Below are 18,261 nucleotides of genomic sequence, written 5' to 3' on the forward strand. Positions count from 1 at the left end.
CTTTGGGGTCAAAAAAAGGAGGCATTCTATCATCAAGTAAAAATGATTGTCATAACTCTAACTAAAAATATCAAAACAATAAAAAGTTTACAATTTTCAACATAAACTTCAATACAAAAATCAAAGTGCAAAATATCATATTTAATACGTTATCGTTTTGACTATACAAGGAAAGATCGTGAACACAATATTAACAAAAAGAGACCTATGCATGCACAACAATATTTCAAAATACAGTAAATCTGGTTATAATTTTTCTTTTTTCTTTCTCACACAATTATTCCATAATTTGGAAGTACTTTCTAAGATTGTATAGTAATTTAGATGAAAGAAATAAACTATTAACAAATTTGGATTTTCTATGTATTAGTTTTTTATTGTGCCTTTAAAAATATCTTAATGATTATTGATTTTAAAGTTTTAAAATATATTAAAAAATTCATAGAATATAACATAAAGTATTTTGAATTATGAGTACGGAACAACGTCAAAAGACTAGACGGAAATTTAGATTCTTATTTTATCCATATGTTTGATTTTTTTTATTATATCAATGAGTAAATTTAATATTATGTTTATTTTTTAAAATTTTTTAAAATTATTTAAATTAAAACATGTATTATTATTCTTTATATTTGCTACGTGATTCATAATTTGAATGAAAGTAATGTTAGAAAAAAATAATATGAAGACATATTCACATCAAATGGAAGAAAAAAAATCGAGTATATATTTGATGTAATGATATGTTAAGTTATTTAAGTAAATGAGTTGTTTATTTCCATTTTTTTAAATATTTAAAAAAAAACAATATATATATATATATATATATATATATATATATATATATGTATATATGTATATATACATATATATATATATATACATATATATATATATATATATATATATATATATATATATATGTATATGTATGTATGTATTCTCTTAACATGTTGCGCTCTTGTTTTTTTAATCGAACACATTTATATTCTTGTTTTCTTCAATCCTATTTCTTTCTTCTTCAGCCAAGAACCTGTTAGTTGCAACTATGATTCGCCTCTGATCGAACTTTCTGCGAAGACCAAAACTGTGTAGTGGTGTTACCTCTTTTCGATGGCTCAGATTCCGAACCTAGATAATGCTCCCGTCAATCTCACATCCATTAGGTCAAATCTCACTCATTCATCATCCCATTCATTTTTCACGCTCACAGTATTCACAAATTCAACTTCAAGTTATTTTAACCATAATTTTTCTCGTTGCGTTCAGGGAACAGTCCCAAAAAGAACTCCTCAACATCCTCAAGAATGTAATTCTTGCCCTTGAATTTTTCCTCTTCTTTTGTTCGTATGAAATTCAACTTCGGTTACGTGATTTGGAATTAAGATTTGATGTTGGACAATTGACTGTTTTGTTTATTTTGATTTTGATCACTTTTACTGTAACGGCACTGAATATCGAGTTCGCAAGTGTGTGATCTTTTTGTCGTGTTCTTGTAGGTTCGAGGAAAGAAGTGTTTGGTCATTGATCCGAAGCTCGGAGACTCTCTCTCACTTATTATACAGACATCCATTCTCAAGGCACTTATCTTGCCCTTAGTAACTTGTTGGGTTTTATGTAATGGGATATCAATCCATGAATAATCTGTTATATATATATAAATTTATATATATATATATATATATATATATATATATATATATATATTTCGAACATTTTAAAATATGCTAGTTAGTTTTTAATTGACTGTTAATAAAAAATAATAATAATCTTTCTGTGTACCTACACACCGAAATTATCAATGGTGGAAGGCTAAATTTCCGTCATATAAACATGCCATTGTGACCTATGGCTCCACCATAACGGGCTTCCCTTCAATGGTGGTTATTTAACAACATTTACCCACAAAAATTCGTAGTTCTTTTGTGAATAGACTGTTTGCTTGTTTTAATATTTTGTTGATATTGAGAGTTCACACTGAATTACAAACAGGAGCATGGAGTTGAATTGCGACATCTTTCTAGTGATCCAATTCAGACTGATTGCAGCAAAGTAGTTTACCTTGTGCATGCTCAGCCCAAGTTGATGAAATTCATATGTTCTAATATTCATAATGATCTATCAAAAGGACTGCAAAGAGAATATCATGTTTATTTTGTCCCCCGCCGCACTGTTGTTTGTGAGAAGGTAAAGCTTTCATTGGAAACAAATAATTTTCGTAGTTGGGCAGGATGCCTCTCTATTTTAAACATGAAATCTCTGCCAGGCATAAATGAATATTTTTCGTGCTCAGGTTCTTGAGGAAGAGAAATTACATCATATGGTTTCAATTGGGGAATATCCCTTGTATATTGTACCGATGGATGAAGATGTGTTATCATTTGAACTTGATCTTTCTTACAAAGTAAGCTGGATATTAATACTTCTTCTGGTTGTGACTTATTTATAGAATTTCTTTTAGTGTTGTAATTTATCAAATTTACTTCTGTATTTGGTTTGACTAATTATTTATTCTTGTTTGCCTTCTCTCGGTGGTAGGAATGCCAAGTTGATGGTGATACAGGATCGCTTTGGCACATTGCTAAAGCTATTCACAAACTTGAGGTTGTACTTTTGAACTCACACACTTGAAATTTTCCTTAGACATGAACAATTAGCATCAAACAAGTAGGGAGTAGTCGCATACAGTTGTCCTTTTATGAAATACCATCATCATCATTAACATCAAATCTAACATGATCTCAATCATTGTGTGTATGTACTTATAACTATTTCATTTCATTTAATTTTTCGTAGTTTTCTTTTGGAGTGATACCAAATGTGAGGGCAAAAGGAAAAGCATCTGTGTGTGTTGCAGACATCCTAAACCGAATGCAAGCTGAGGAACCAGTTAACTCATCTGATGTAATTTATCTCTGCGCTGTCTTTCTCTTCAAGTTAGAGTAGCAGAATAACAAACAAAAGCTATGTTGATATTGTATTCAATTCAAAAATTAAAATACACCATATAATCCTCTGTTTCGTTTACACAGATTGTTGTGCCAGAGATAAATACACTAATCCTTCTAGATAGAGAGGTACCACCTGTTTCCCATCTCATCTCCGTTGTTCTGATTGGTAGTGTCTTTGGGGGACGTTATACTTGGTGCCCTTGTACTATGTTGTCTATGAATGTTTTTGTTAATGCTTAAAGAGTGCATTTCACGTCCAATACATTTATCCTTCATTACTTCATAAAATAAATGTTAATGAAAGACTTTTTTTACATAAATGAGATTGAATTTTTTTGAAATTAAACAATTTATTACTAGTTCTTCATCCATGCTTAATTTTGTATATTCACATTAACTTACATTCTTTTTTAGGTCCTACCATTTCAGTTGTTTGAATGAGTAGGGTCCACATGAATGGTGGTCATTGAATTTGGGTATGCTTTGAGTGCAGGTGGACATGGTTACCCCTTTGTGTTCCCAATTAACATACGAGGGACTGCTTGATGAGGCAAGTTAATACATAATCAATATACACTTTTAAGAATGAATATTTATTGCATAAAAGATTTAGCTGTGTTATTTGATCGGGCTTTTCTTTTGAGAATATCCCCAAACAAATTTTGTGATGTTGCAAATTACAATGTGGAAGTTTTTCCATTGTATGTTTTGGTGATTTTGTCAAGGAGCTTTAGAATTAAACATCATGGATTATTGTAGGGGCATGAATTGATCTTCAGAAAAATATTTTGTATAAATTTACTCATACTATAAATATGTTTGAAGCGACGATGACTATTTTGCTGAATTTGTATAATTGTAGTTTCTGCACATCAACAATGGCTCTGTAGAGCTTGATGCATCTATTATGGGTCTTCAACAAGAAGGAAAAAAAACCAAAGTTCCCCTGAATTCAAGGTAAGTTACATTTCTCACTTGCTCTATCTGGTTTGCAAACATGAGACCCCTTTTCTATCACATGGATGATTTGTATCATGTTTTTGTTACTTTTCCAATCTTTTATTTTGCTTGAAACTTTTTCAATCTGTTAATGAGTAGGTTGCTCCGTCAAATCGATTCTCCTTCTAGATATTTTTTGATACCCATATCCTGACACGATTCATACTGCTCTGCATCATTAATTGAAGCCGATCATACATGTTTATATTGTGGAGGAATGAGAAACAATTTTTTTCTTCATATGCATAAGTGTGCTTTCCTCCTGGCAGAATGATCTTATTTAGATTAAAGAGTATTACAAAGATAATTAATGACAAAACAATTGATCCATTCCAACTTCACTTAATGAGATAATGTTTGGAATTTGGGTTATTATTATTGTTGTTATAAACATGATCTCAGCTTCAAGACGTTTTCCCTTTAATTCTTTCCTTTGTAAATTTAATTGAAGGAATCCCTATTTATTTATATCACATCCTTTAATTTGTTTCTTTTTTAATTTGATTGAAGAAATCCTATTTTATTTATATCACATTATGTTCAGTGAATATGTTGTACTAAAGGCTTGATTGGTTTTCTATTAAGCAATATCTGAGTTTTTTTGCTACCTTGAATATCAGTTTGTATGTAATTAAAGTTGTAAGAGGACGTGAACCTTGAATGATGCCTATATTACAATAATTTTTGTTGTTGTGGTGTAGCAAAAAGAAATATATGTTTCTGGATGACCTTTTTCTCCAAATCCTCTTTTAAGCCATAATTCAGACATCCATATTCTGTTTCTTTGCAATTATTATTTTATTGTTCATTTTCCATTTGCTCGAAGTAATTTATTGAAATAATGTTTACTTTCATGGATTTTGTTAGTGACAAGCTTTTTAAGGAGATTCGGGATCTAAACTTTGAAGTTGTTGTCCAGGTTGATTCATTTTTACCACTTGTAGCATAGTTATAACTAAATAATCTCTCTCTCTCTCTCTCTCTCTCTCTCACACACACACACACACACACACAGAAGAGCAAGGAGAGAAACATTAATCAAAAAATCTTTGGCTCTCTTGTAGTTCTATTTTCTTAGTTGCTGTCTGCAGTATTGCAGATTTTGCGTCAAAAAGCTACTTCCATGAAGCAAGACTACACAGAAATGACAACTACTGTAAGTATATGGCCTTATACTTGGACATTGATTTTGCTGTCAATTTTACAAAAGTAATTGAAACCTTGTTTTATGTGAGTAATATCAGTGAATCGACTGAAATTGTGCTGTTTCCAAAATATAATAAATTGAAGTTTTCAAATAGTTTTTCTGCCATACTTTATCTTCAGAGGTACTACAGTTTGATGTTTGTTTGAAGGATGCAATATTTAAAAATAGAAAAAAATATCTATTGCTTGAATAAATTGTGTTTACTCAAACAATTCCAGATGCGCTTAAATTAAGTTTTTATTACTTTTGGAAAATTAAAATGGATTTGTAAAAGCTTTCTAATTTCTAATATATATTACTTTCCATGATGACCAGACACAAACAGTTTCTGAGTTGAAGGACTTCGTGAAAAAGCTGAACTCATTGCCGGAGATGACTGTAAGAACATTTTTGTTGTAATTTTGATATTTCATTAATACATCACAGTGTCTATCAACTCAGAATATTCCTTAAATAACTTCCCAGAGGCACATAAATCTTGCCCAGCATCTATCAACGTTCACGTCAAAGCCTTCATTTCTTGGGCAACTTGATATGGAACATACAATCGTGGAGTCCCAGAGTTATGACATGTGAGTTAATTTTGCATACAGAGAGTTTTATATACTTGATGTTGTTGTATTTTAAATTAATATAATTTCCCTCTTTATATGAATTAAGTAGGATGTGATATCATGTATTTTGGAGGGAGTAGATGATAATGTGTAAGATGGGCAAATGAATACGTTTTATTAACCATATTTAATTGTCTAAGGTAGGAACTGGTACTTTAGTACCATTGTTTGGAGCATATTACTTTGTAGCTTCTTCTATTTGAAAGCTTCATGTTTTGGTTTGGGGTATATATTTTATGCTTTTTCTTGTTCGCCATGAAAATTTGAGGATTTTTCATCTAAGGCCAACAATTTATGCCTAAAATTTAATTTGATATCAACTTTCTTTGTCAAAACTTAAAACCAAGCTTTTAGTATACGTTGTGGATCGGCATTAAACATGAGAATAAAAACTGAGATGCAATTTGGGAAGTCTACCATCGAAGACATGGCCTTGGGGTGCTTTGTTTTCCTTGTAAACAAGAATTTAGTGCATCAAGTATCTTTGACTAATAACTGCCTGCTAATAGAAATTTGCATATTAAGACTTAAAATTGGCTATATGTGCATAAAGCCATATTATAGTTTAGGTTGTAATAGGCAATTCAGCTTTATTTGCTGGTCATAATGCCATATTATAGTTTAGGTTGTTTAATTTACAGCACCTGAGATAAATGAAGTAGCGCTTATAGTTGCTGTTCATGGATGAATTTTAAATTACATGGAATAAACTATAGACTTGATTTGCCAAAACTAATTTTATGGTATTGTTAGCCGGGTCAGTGCTGCAATTGATTGCTATTGAGGCATTACAGTTCACAGATGCATGCACATAACTGAATGTGTTTATAATATGAAACTTTTGTCATCACCTATGCAGATGCTTTGATTATATTGAAGAACTGATCCATAAGCAGGAGCCTTTGACAACAGTCTTACGCCTTCTAATACTATTTTCTATTACTAATTCTGGGTTGCCAAAGAAGCACTTTGACTACTTCAGGCAAGCTTGCATGCTTCATTGATACCTTGTCCTATTTTTTTTTTCTTCATTTTGTTACGTTTGTAGATTAATGGGAATCCCTAGCCTATAATGTTATTCCCATTTGCTTTTTGTACAATATACTAGCAGATTTTATTTTTTGAAGTACTTAGTTTTAATGTATATTTGTAACTTCCAATTCATAGGAGAGAACTACTTCATAGCTATGGATTTGAGCACGTAGCAATGCTAAACAATTTAGAGAAAGCTGGACTATTTAAAAAGCAGGTACAATACTCTAGGTGTTTAGTTTCAAATTCAAATGGGTTATGTATTTGTCATTTAATAATTAACTCTTATTGTGCCTGTGATTCTTTTAGGAGTCAAAAAGCAATTGGGTCACTATAAAACGTGCTTTGCAGCTTGTGGTTGAAGACACCGATACAGCCAAGTAATTTCTTCTAAATGATGTGATCATTAGACATTTGATATATTTTAAATTTTATATTAATTTCATGGTCACGATTTGGATAATCTGTGTAAACATGGTGATGGGTGAGTGCGAGAGAAATAAAATACGGCATACATATTTCCATTTTGAAGTGATAACAAATGTTGAACTAAGCATCCCAAATCTTTAATATTTGCCCAATCGCATTTAAGATTAATTTATTGTTGCAGTCTTGAAGCAATATTTTTCCCAGCTATTTTTAACCATGAGCTCTTCTATTGTTCTTTTGTTTATTTACTTAGTGTCTATAGCCAGAATTCTCTGTTCAAAAATCAATTCATTTTGCAGTGGCAGTTAATGACACTTCTAGCGTATTGTATTCTTTTAATTTGTCTTCATGTATGCATTTTAAATCTCATTGGGCTCTATTAAGTTGTTGTTATTATTGCTATTTGATAAGCAAATGTTGTACAATTATCTACTTTGTCCTGTTTCCCTGCTTACTCTTAAAATGATTTCCTACTAGGACAGCCCCAATGATATTGCTTACGTCTTCTCTGGATATGCACCTCTCAGCATTCGACTGGTCCAGCATGCCATTCGTTCTGGATGGTAAATCTGAATCTCTAATAATGACTGTCTCTCTTGTTCTTGTTTATTATGAAAATAAACTTTCTCGTTTCATTATTACCTACAAACGCAATTGTATAAATTTATAACGAAGTTCAACTCATTGAACTTTAAATTTCATCTCATGCATCTTTAGATCCTAGTTGGCTTTTGTAAAATGTTATGCCGTTAGAAATGAGTTTGTGCCGACCTTAAAAACTCTAGTTTAAAATGTTAAACACCATGTTTAATTGAGATGTTAGTTTCATTGTATAATTTTGTCAACAATCATTTTTCAATCCATGCTACGGAAAGCAGGATATTTTATTGTCTGTCTTATTGTTAACTTGAGCACATCCAGTGTGAGTAATCCTCTCCCAACATGGTTTAAAGAAAGAGAATTCTGATTGAAAAGAAATGGACAGTATAAAGATAGAGAACGACATTCTCACAATAAAATACAAAAGAAACCCCTGGAAACAAAGATCGAGTCATGTGACAAGGCATGCCAATGTCCCCACATACCTAGCAGTTTTTTTATTTTCTTTTTTATCAGCAAGGCCCAACATATCTAGCCGTGAAACGCCTCTCTAGACTGTCCATATGCTATGATAAAATTGAATATATTGAGTAGATGATACTTGATATTTACAATAGGGTAACAACACGTATTTATACACAATACAACAGATTGACAGCTGTATACTAACTAAGCATAACAGAATGACAGCGGTTGACAGCTGGCTCTACACTAATAGCCCCCCACAAACTCAATGGGGTTGAGAATTACAAAATGAATCAACAACATTGAGTTTGGAATGTAAAAACAGAAAACGGCTAGGAGATAGAGGCTTAGTTAAGGCATCAGCCCACTGATCTGTTGCAGGTATATGAAAAACCTGAAGCTTCTAAGTTAAGACTTTTTTCCTGACAAAGAAAACATCTATTTCCATGTGTTTAATGCGAGAGTGTAAAACTGGATTGTGAGTGACAGCAACCGCACTCTGATTATCACAATATAAAGCTGGCACAGCGGAGGAAACAACTAATTCAACAAGAAGAGTTTGGATCTAGGTAATTTCAGCTGCAGTGCTTGCTAAAGAGCGATATTCTGCTTCAGTGGAGGACCTAGCAACAACAGTTTGTTTCTTCGACCACCAAGAGACAAGATTGGGGCCAAAATAGATTGCAGTCCTTGACGTAGAACGTCGATCATCAAGATCAGAGGCCCAATCCGAATCACATAGAGCTTTGATGAGAAACGGTTTGGAGGAAGGAGCTGCTTGAATATGTAAGCCATGACTGACAGAGCCTTTTAAGTAGCGCAAAATACGCTTGACAGCAACCCAATGTGAATCCAATGGAGTAGCCATAAACTGGCACACTTTATTAACAACATAGCTTAACTCGGGACGAGTGACAGTAACATACTGAAGGGCACCAACAACTGACCTGTACAGAGAAGGGTCATGAAAAGAATTTGTCCCATGTTTACTGAGTTTGCAGTGCGTTGTCATAGGTGATGAAATAGATTGGGCTTCAACCATTTTAGTCTTTTGTAAGAGATCTCTAATATACTTACTTTGAGTCAGAACAAGAGAGCCATCAAGAAAAGACTTAACCTCTATACCAAGAAAGTAATCCAATTTACCCAATTGTTTAAGAGAAAAGTTAGAATGAAGCTGAGATATAAAGCGTGGAACCAGAGAAACACAGCTGCCAGTAATTATGATGTCGTCCACATATATTAAAACATACACGGTACTGTTGTTATCTCTGTAAATGAACAAAGAAGGATCATACTTGCTATCAACAAAACCAAGTTGTAGCAGAATCTGTTTTAGACGCTGAAACCACTGCCTCGGGGCTTGCTTAAGACCATATATGGCTTTATTAAGTCTGCAAACCAGAGATTTATCACCACTGTCAAACCCTGGTGGCTGTTGCATATATATAGTTTCTTGAAGAGAACCATTTAGGAATGCATTATTAACATCGAGCTGAAACAAATCCCACTTGTTAGTAACAACAAGAGTAAGAATCAATCGAATGGTAACAGGTTTTATGACAGGAGAGAATGTCTCAGTAAAATCACAACCTGCAACTTGATGGAATCCTTTAGCCACTAAGCGGGCGGCTTTGTACCTATTCACAGAACCATAAGCATTTTCTTTTATTCGAAAAACCCACTTACAACCCACTGGTTGTCTATCATTCGGAAGAGTAACTAAGTCCCAAGTATTATTATCAATAAGAGCTTTAAACTCTTGTTTCATAGCAGCAAACCACTCAGGATCAGCAAGGGCCTGTTTCACACTGTTGGGTTCACAGGTTGTTAACAGAAGAGAAGAGTGAATTTTGGGTTTAAAAACACCAGCTTTAGACCTGGTCTGCATAGGATGTATATTTTGTGGAGAGGAATGAGGAGGAGAAGAATGACTCACAGAACCTGGAGACTGACCAGAAATAGGAGCAATAACAGCAGAAGAAGTATTGGTGGGTGGAGAAAACTGACTGGTTACACCTGGAGTAGAAGGAGAAGACGAAACAATTGGAATAGTGGTACTGGGCAAAGTATCCACAATGGGAGAAACAACATATTTATTACTAGTGGTGAGAAATAAGTCAAGAAAAGGATACTTCAACTCATTAAAGGCAACATCCTTGGAAACATATAAACGACCACTAGAAGACAAACACTTATAACCCTTATGAGAAGGAGAATAGCCTAAAAATATACATTCATGAGACCTGAATTCCAACTTGTCTTTGTTATAGGGACGTAGAAAGGGATAACAAGAGCAACCAAAGTTTCTCAAGAAGGCATAATCAGGAGACTTGTGAAACAAGACAGTGTATGGAACTTGAAACTGTAAGGAGGATGTGGGCAACCTGTTGATTAAGTAAACAGAGGTTTGAAGGCAAAGTCCCAAAACTTGATTGGAAGAGAGGCTTGCTTAAGAAGAGTCATTCCCAACTCAACAATATGTCTATGTTTCCTCTCAACAACACCATTTTGATGATGTGTATGAGGACAAATAAGCCTATGAACAATACCATGATTTTTACAGTATGAAGACATAGGTCTGAATTCACCCCCCCAATCTGTTTGAATGCTCTTTAATTTGGTATTAAACTGCAGTTCAACCATGGCCTTAAATTGCTGAAAAACAGTGAAGGTTTCAGACTTATTTTTCAGAAAATAAATCCAAGTGAACTTAGAGAAAGCATCAACAAAGCTTATGTAATAAGAGAAACCATTTGTTGACACAACATTGGAAGGACCCCATAGATCACTATAGACAAGTTCAAGCGGAACAGAATAAACAGTTTGGGATGAGGAAGAGGGTAGACGATGTGATTTTCCAACACAACAAGCTGCACAAAACTCAAACAAATTTTCATTTGATATGGGAATATTACAATGATTCAGAACAATTTTAAGTACATTTGAATTGGGATGACCTAATCTAAGGTGCCACAAAGTTTGAGAACTAGGAGCAACATGCTCAGATGGCTTGGAATCTTGAATAGAAAACCTTGGATCAACACTTTTATTAGTAGTAGTACTCGGAGACATAGAAAAGACAGAGAAGGATGGTTGAGCAGCAGATTGAGAAGTCTGTAACTGTGGAAATACATAGAGACCATCAGGACCCAAGGAGCCATGAAGCAAGATCTCATTTGTGGCCTGTGATTTAACAAAACAACGATTAGGATGAAACTCAAAGAAGACATGCTTGTCTTTGCAAAACTGACTGACACTAATTAAATTCTTGGTAACAGACGGAACAAGCAACAGTTTATTAAGAGCTAAAGGAAAGTTGGGATTCAAAGGTGAACAATTTTTTGTGAAACCTGACGACTGAACAGGGAGCCCTTGGCCATTGCCTATGTAGATCTGGTCTGGACCTTCAAAGGACTGAAGTTGTTGAATATTTTGAGACTCTCCAGTAACATGAAACGAAGCACCAGAGTCAGGGATCCATGTAGTAAGGTTCGGATCCTGATTTTCAGAGTTAAGGATCATGGCACTTGGAACAACATTTTTGGTCTGTGACGCATTCTGTCGAACATCTGACGTGCTGGAAGAATTACAAAACACATGCTCTTGAAGGCTTAATGTTGAGTTAGGTTGATAATCAGAATCAAACCGATAATGACACACAGTTGTAGTATGACCAAATTTCAAGCAAACTTGGCACTGGAAGTTTGCATAACGACCTCTTCCTCTGCCGTTGCCTCCACAACCACGAGTGTCGCGAGTAAAACCACCACCTCCGCGGTTATAGGCAGTGGTTATTCGATCAAAATTACCAGTCCGATTAGAATTGCCAGTATAGCCAGGAGTGCCTCTATTAACAGAGTATGTGTTATTGAAATGTTGGACCTGAGAACGGAAGTTGTTTGGAGAATTGTAACTGGATCCGTCTTGAGCAACGTTAATCGAAGGAGATTCGAGTAACTTCTTTCGAAACTTTTGCTTTCGATAACATATAATCGGTCCATAATCTTTTGGTAAACCTTCAAGAATAGCATCTAGATGTTCACGAGGCAAAACAGGATCACCGCAAGTGCTGAGAGCATCAACCAGACACTTAATGCGAAGAAGAAACTCAGACATTGATTTTTGCTCAAGCGTCGTGGTGCGAAGCTCTGTTCGTAATTGTCTGGCTTTCGCACACGTCTGTTTTTGAAAATAGTCATGAAGTTGGTCCCAAACTTCATACGAATGTACACAACCGATCAATTGAGACAAGATCGAAGAAGAAAGCGTCGATTGAAGCCACGATAGAAGGATTTGGTCTTGCTATTACCAAGTAGAGTACGCTGGATTCTCACTGCCTGCTGCACGATCATCTTCAGTAAGAAACCGTACGGGAATAACAGGATTCACAACAAATCTCTGCAGTTTGTGTGCTTTGATCACTGGTTCAACTTGCTGCTGCCATAAAAGAAAGTTGGACTCACTCAGCTTCTCAGAGATAGGATGAAAAGAAGGAATGGAAGAGGTTGAGAAAGTAGGATGCGACGACTCCATTAATGGAGATTTCTGGCTCTTGATACCATAACAGAAAAGAGTAAGAACAGAAAAAGGAGAAATGCTCTTAGCAGAGGAAACTGAATATATTGAGTAGATGATACTTGATATTTACAATAGGGTTACAACACGTATTTATACACAACAATACAACAGATTGATAGTTGTATACTAACTAAGCATAACAGAATGACAGCTGTTGACAGCTGGCTCTACACTAATACATGCCGATGTCCCCACATACCTAGCAGTTTTTTTATTTTTTATTTTATCAGCAAGGCCCAACATATCTAGCAGTGAAACGCCTCTCTAGACTGTCCATATGCTATGATAAAATTGAAGGCTGTTTGATATTAAACAACTACCTAATTACAGTTTTTTAAAACTTCACATTTTCCCTTTTGCTATTTATGCATGCAATACCTTTTCTTTAGCTTGAATATATCTTGCTTGCTTTAATTTTTTCTATGTTTGGGTTGTGAACTAAGCTTAATAGTCGATCAACTGAAACATTACTGACTGTTACTGATCTTTTAGGCGTCCTGTTGAAGAAATTTTGAAGCTACTACCTGGACCACATTTAGAAACAAAGAGGGTTAGTACCTGTGAACTCTGACTGAATGTTTTTTCTCATGTAATGTTTCTATGCTATTTATAACTGTTTGAATCAAAGTCACATATTATCCCATTCACCTTTCTTAGTCTTTATATTTTACTGTGCAGGGCGGATTTTCAAATAGTCCATCATTTGACACTTTATCAGGGGTTTCAACCACCAGCTTGGCCAAGTATGTTTTACCTAGTGTCAGCTTTAAAAATTCTGCATCTCTTTATCTCTAGTAAAATGGTATCAGAAAAATGTAATAAATGCCAGGAAATTCAATGCTTATCTTTTCGTGTAAGGGTTAAATCACTACAATAAAATTATGCCTGTTAATAAGGTTTATACCGATTCAGCTATATTTTATCCAAAATCTTTTACTTGTTGGTGTGGATTTACCTCCTAAGGTGTGGTTTAATGTCTTGTGTAATCTATTAACTAAGGTTCTTAATAGATAAACCTTTTAGAACTTGATGGTTTTCATTTGACATGGTGTATCAACATTTACTAAAATTTGGAGTCTTTGAGGAAGAGATCTTGTAATTCTTTTCTGGAACTTCGTATCTTTCAGGGTACCAGATGGAAGGCGTGCCCTGGTGCTTGTTGTCTTTGTTGGGGGTGTTACCTTTGCAGAGATTTCCGCACTCCGCTTTTTCAGCACTCAGGTGTGTCATAACTGTTGCCTATTTCTCAATGTCGCGTAGACACTAGGTTAACCAATAACTTATAATTTATTATTTTTTTAATATGGTTATGGTACATAATGTTTCGGGTAGGTGGATTTCGTTGCTTCATAAATTTGTGTTGTGTGGCTGAGCTTGGTGGATGAGCAATTATTTTTTAGGTGAGTGGGTGGGTGGGCTTGCCCCAGCGGGGTTCTTTAATTATGGAAATCTCTGTCTGGTGCTCTCTTATATTCTATCTTCAGTGAGCACTGGGGAATTGTGGAGAAATATGGATAACTTTCTTCTGGACCATACCTGTGATAACATGACCTAGAGAACGCACAAAGGGTAATCAAATAAGGATCAAATTGGGAAGCTGGAGTAATTAAAAAAGAAATATCAAAATCCACCCAAAGTTGAGTGGATTTCTTCTAAATACCCACCACAACTTAAGAATTTCAAAATCGTTTCCTATTTTATAACTTACCCAACACAGAATAACCAAATTAATTCCTAAACTTTGTTTTCCAAACACATTTGCAGACTTCATGGTCATGCCAAAAAGTCTCAGATGTCTGAAACACTACAGGAGGGACTTGGAACATCAGAGTTCTTAATTGAAAAGACTAGGGATATAATGAACTGGGATACAATGAGCAGAACCAGAGAAAAGATAAATATAATGGCTGAAAGAACAAATAGGCTTATGAATAAATCTTTTTGATTGCTTTATCCAATTGACTGGGCATTATGAGTAAATCTTTTTGACTGCTTATCTTCGAATTCTCATAGTGGTTTATTTTGTAGGAGGGCATGGCATATGATTTGATTATTGCAACAACAAAAATAGTCAATGGCCAAAGCTTGATTGAACCGTTTATGGAAAAGCTAGGTTGATTAATGAGTGTAGTTTTGTCAGTTTATCATGCCGATTATATTTGTTTGCGATGTTGAGTTTATATCGAGGATGTCACACCCATTCTATGACTAGGCTAGTTCGTTTTTGGACGATGCCTTTGCTATGTAATCCTCTGTGTTGGTTTTCTAAGAGGGACTGTCTGGAATTAATAGTATGAGCTTTATTTTTCTCTGCTCTTTTTCATTGTATGCAACAGATTCACCTACTTGTATTAGCAATGTGTTATTCTTGATTTTAGTTGAATATATTAACTCACAGGGGAGTTCATGAATTATAATAGCCAGGATTATATGGATTTTAACAGTCTTGCTGACATGAGTCGTTTCCTCTCTTGAATACTTAATTAATTTTAGTCCTTGCCGCATTTGGATTTTATATGATCTATTGTATTATTGGCATGAGAGCTTAAAATTGTATACATTGGAGGCAAAATTATTGAAGTTTTCTCATCCTCCTTCATAGAATTAATCTTTCCTTGGGTGTTGTTGTCTTCACCCTGGCTACAACATCTTCACTCTAGTTACAAGATGATATTATTTGCATTTGTTTGTTCCCCTTTCGGTCAATTGTTTCATTTACTATATATGTACAAATATACATTTAAAATATACGTAGCCCGATGATGTTGTTTATTTCACCGTTTATCATAAAATATTGTTGGTGAAAACAGAGAATGGTCTAAGATGGTTGTGAATTATTTTGGCTCAATTCATTATTAAATGTTACATCAGATTTGTGTTTTGCTAAACATGACTTTGGATTAGATTATACAAGTAAACGGAGCCCCTTGACGATTGAAGGTTTGTGCACAGATCATATGTAAGTGTTCTCCTTGCCAAAGATTATGGTTTTAGATGTGAAAGATATATTTAGTAAATGGAGAATGATCATATTGATTACAACAATTAGTTTTAGATGTGAAAGATATGTTTTGTAAATTGTTCTCCTAGCCAAAGACACTGTTCATGATTTTTCATATTTAAACAACATTAATTTTAATTTCTTTCTTCTATCATGTAAAAATTCTGTATCATTAAAATACCCGTCTAATTGAAATGTTGCAGAAAAACTTAAAATTATTAGTGACATGCGACTTCTGTGGTTATTTTGTCTATCGCCCCCTCTGAATTTTATATTTGAAAATTAAAAATACTTTTAGATTATATAATCAAGATAAACTTTTGATTAAAAAAAAATCCAGGCTATTCAAGATGACAGGTTAGGTCAAAATAAACTGAAAAATGACTTCTGGTAATTCTATATAAATCCTCACTTTCCGCCTCTGAAACTAGTGCATCATCAGCATCCTTTACATGTCTCTGGTATAACAAATAATGACAAAAATAATTATAGTTTTTTTTTATTAAATTATACATCAATAGACCAATATTTAAATTATTAAATATGTCTCATTAGCGAAATAAGATAAAATCCATCGGTAGACCAATAAATTATTTGACTGCAAACACAATCCTTTATAATTTCCAAAATAAAAATATCTATCTAGAAAACAATGAATTACAAGAAAAGTAATAAAAATTAAGACTAAAATATTTTATTAAAAATAAAAATAGCATTATTTCCACAACAAAAGTTATTAAAAAAATAACATTTTTTAAAAGGTACCTAAATATTGCTTATAAAAGTACAAAACAAAAACTAGTTACTTGTACTATCACTCAAAAGTAAAGTATATTTGATAAAATTAATAAGCCAACTAGTAGCTTAGAAGGTAATTTAGCCAAAATATGATTTAAAAAAAAATTTTAAAGTAGCTTACTTTAACCTAATAAGTTACAATCTACTTGAGCTTACTTGTAATTTATTACCTTAAAAAAGTAATACAGTTCAGAATTCAACTATTCGAAAACTGAATCAAAAGAAAATATCAAATGTGTAACCATTTGGAACAGTAAAATATCATGTTCTCATGCTCTCCAAGTCTCCATCGCAAGCATCTTCATAGATATTTTCAATTGATAATCAGGCTGAAATAAGTGAATATCACATTAAACCACCTTTTATATTGTATGCGTTCGTAAACATAATCACGATAAATCTAAAATTCTAAAATTCTAAAATCAAATACATATCCAGCTTGTTGCAGCAGTAAAAACCTTCTCTTCAAGTCTTTGGGCAATCCTCTGAAGTTCATGCAATCCCTCTGGAACAGAAAGAGGAAGATATCTCTTTAACGTGCCCTCTCTATAGAAAATGAAGAAAAACGATGTAATAACTGAATAATACAAATTATAGAAAACTTAAGGTCAATAAACAATCCTAAAATGTTATAAGCTCGTTAAACTGTAAGAAGACCTTTTTGAAATCATACACATATCCAGAACAAAAACAAATATATTATAATGGATATCAGAAATGGAGCGCAAGCAGCAAGGGTTGTTTTGATAATTTGGATAGTCTCCCCTCTACGTACAAATCTGATGATTGAATGACTGAGAATGAAGAAAAAGGACAATAATACATAATTTCAAGCAGAGTTACTAGGAGTATAACCAGAGAAAATACTTTTGCTCATAAAAATAGTTCTTCATTTTTTATTTTATTTTATACTTCTCAGACTTTAGAAACTGAGACCATACACAAGGTTAAAATTCTAGCTATTCGAGATAAATGATAGACAATATTAAAACTGAAACTTACATATTGATGACATTTATTTGGCGTCTTTGGATGCAGTCTATCTCTCCAATCACAAGTATCCATATTGGCTTTAGTACGTAGTTTATTTTTTTATTAACTTAATTAATAATATTACTGTATCATCATCTATTAACATAATATTATATATATTTAAAAATAATATAATATAAAATATTATTATTACTATTAAAATAATAATAATGATAATAATAATATTTATAAAATTAACAAAAGTATGAATTTGAAAATATAAAGAATTTTAAATTGTTATCTTTTTGGTAGAATTTGAATTTTTTTAATTTTAAACAATCCAATAACTCTAATAAATTCCTATAATGTCAATTTATTTCAAAAATTCTTATGTAATATATATTTTGTTATGAAGCATCGCAGATTCTCTTAAAAGATAATTATCTTCTTAAAATGTGTTATTTAAACCCTTTATATAAATTTTGTATGTTTTTCTTTTCTATATCCCAAAATTGTTTGATTGGAGGTTAAAGAAGGAAGAAATATAAAGTAAAAATTAGTAAAATCAAGTAAAATAAATAAGTTAGTTATAGAAAGGAGATTTTATGT

At 33.1% G+C, this 18,261-nt stretch overlaps 1 protein-coding gene across 3 annotated transcripts; it reads left to right on the forward strand.

The window, feature by feature from the left end:
• The first annotated feature begins 959 nt into the window (after positions 1-959).
• LOC114185394 (vacuolar protein-sorting-associated protein 33 homolog) lies at positions 960-15,322 on the forward strand. Of its 3 annotated transcripts, none has more exons than XR_003604791.1 (22): positions 960-1,169; positions 1,273-1,312; positions 1,503-1,583; positions 1,996-2,190; positions 2,297-2,407; positions 2,542-2,607; positions 2,800-2,907; positions 3,036-3,080; positions 3,448-3,504; positions 3,817-3,911; positions 4,821-4,872; positions 5,053-5,109; positions 5,476-5,538; positions 5,626-5,732; positions 6,634-6,756; positions 6,942-7,023; positions 7,116-7,186; positions 7,713-7,798; positions 13,374-13,431; positions 13,560-13,624; positions 14,009-14,102; positions 14,910-15,322. XR_003604791.1 is itself a non-coding variant. In XM_028073095.1 (22 exons), the coding sequence occupies exons 1-22, from the start codon at positions 1,117-1,119 to the stop codon at positions 14,997-14,999; spliced, it is 1,794 nt and encodes a 597-aa protein (XP_027928896.1). In that variant the 5' UTR covers positions 960-1,116; the 3' UTR covers positions 15,000-15,322. The 3 variants fall into 3 exon arrangements, 2 of the variants coding, with proteins under 2 accessions (XP_027928896.1, XP_027928897.1); XM_028073095.1 differs by having other exon boundaries at positions 7,718-7,798; XM_028073096.1 differs by lacking the exon at positions 14,910-15,322 and adding an exon at positions 14,214-14,269 and having other exon boundaries at positions 7,718-7,798.
• Positions 15,323-18,261: the final 2,939 nt, after the last annotated feature.

The sequence above is a fragment of the Vigna unguiculata genome, chromosome 5 (genome assembly GCF_004118075.2).
Source record: "Vigna unguiculata cultivar IT97K-499-35 chromosome 5, ASM411807v1, whole genome shotgun sequence".
Taxonomy (NCBI): domain Eukaryota; kingdom Viridiplantae; phylum Streptophyta; class Magnoliopsida; order Fabales; family Fabaceae; genus Vigna; species Vigna unguiculata.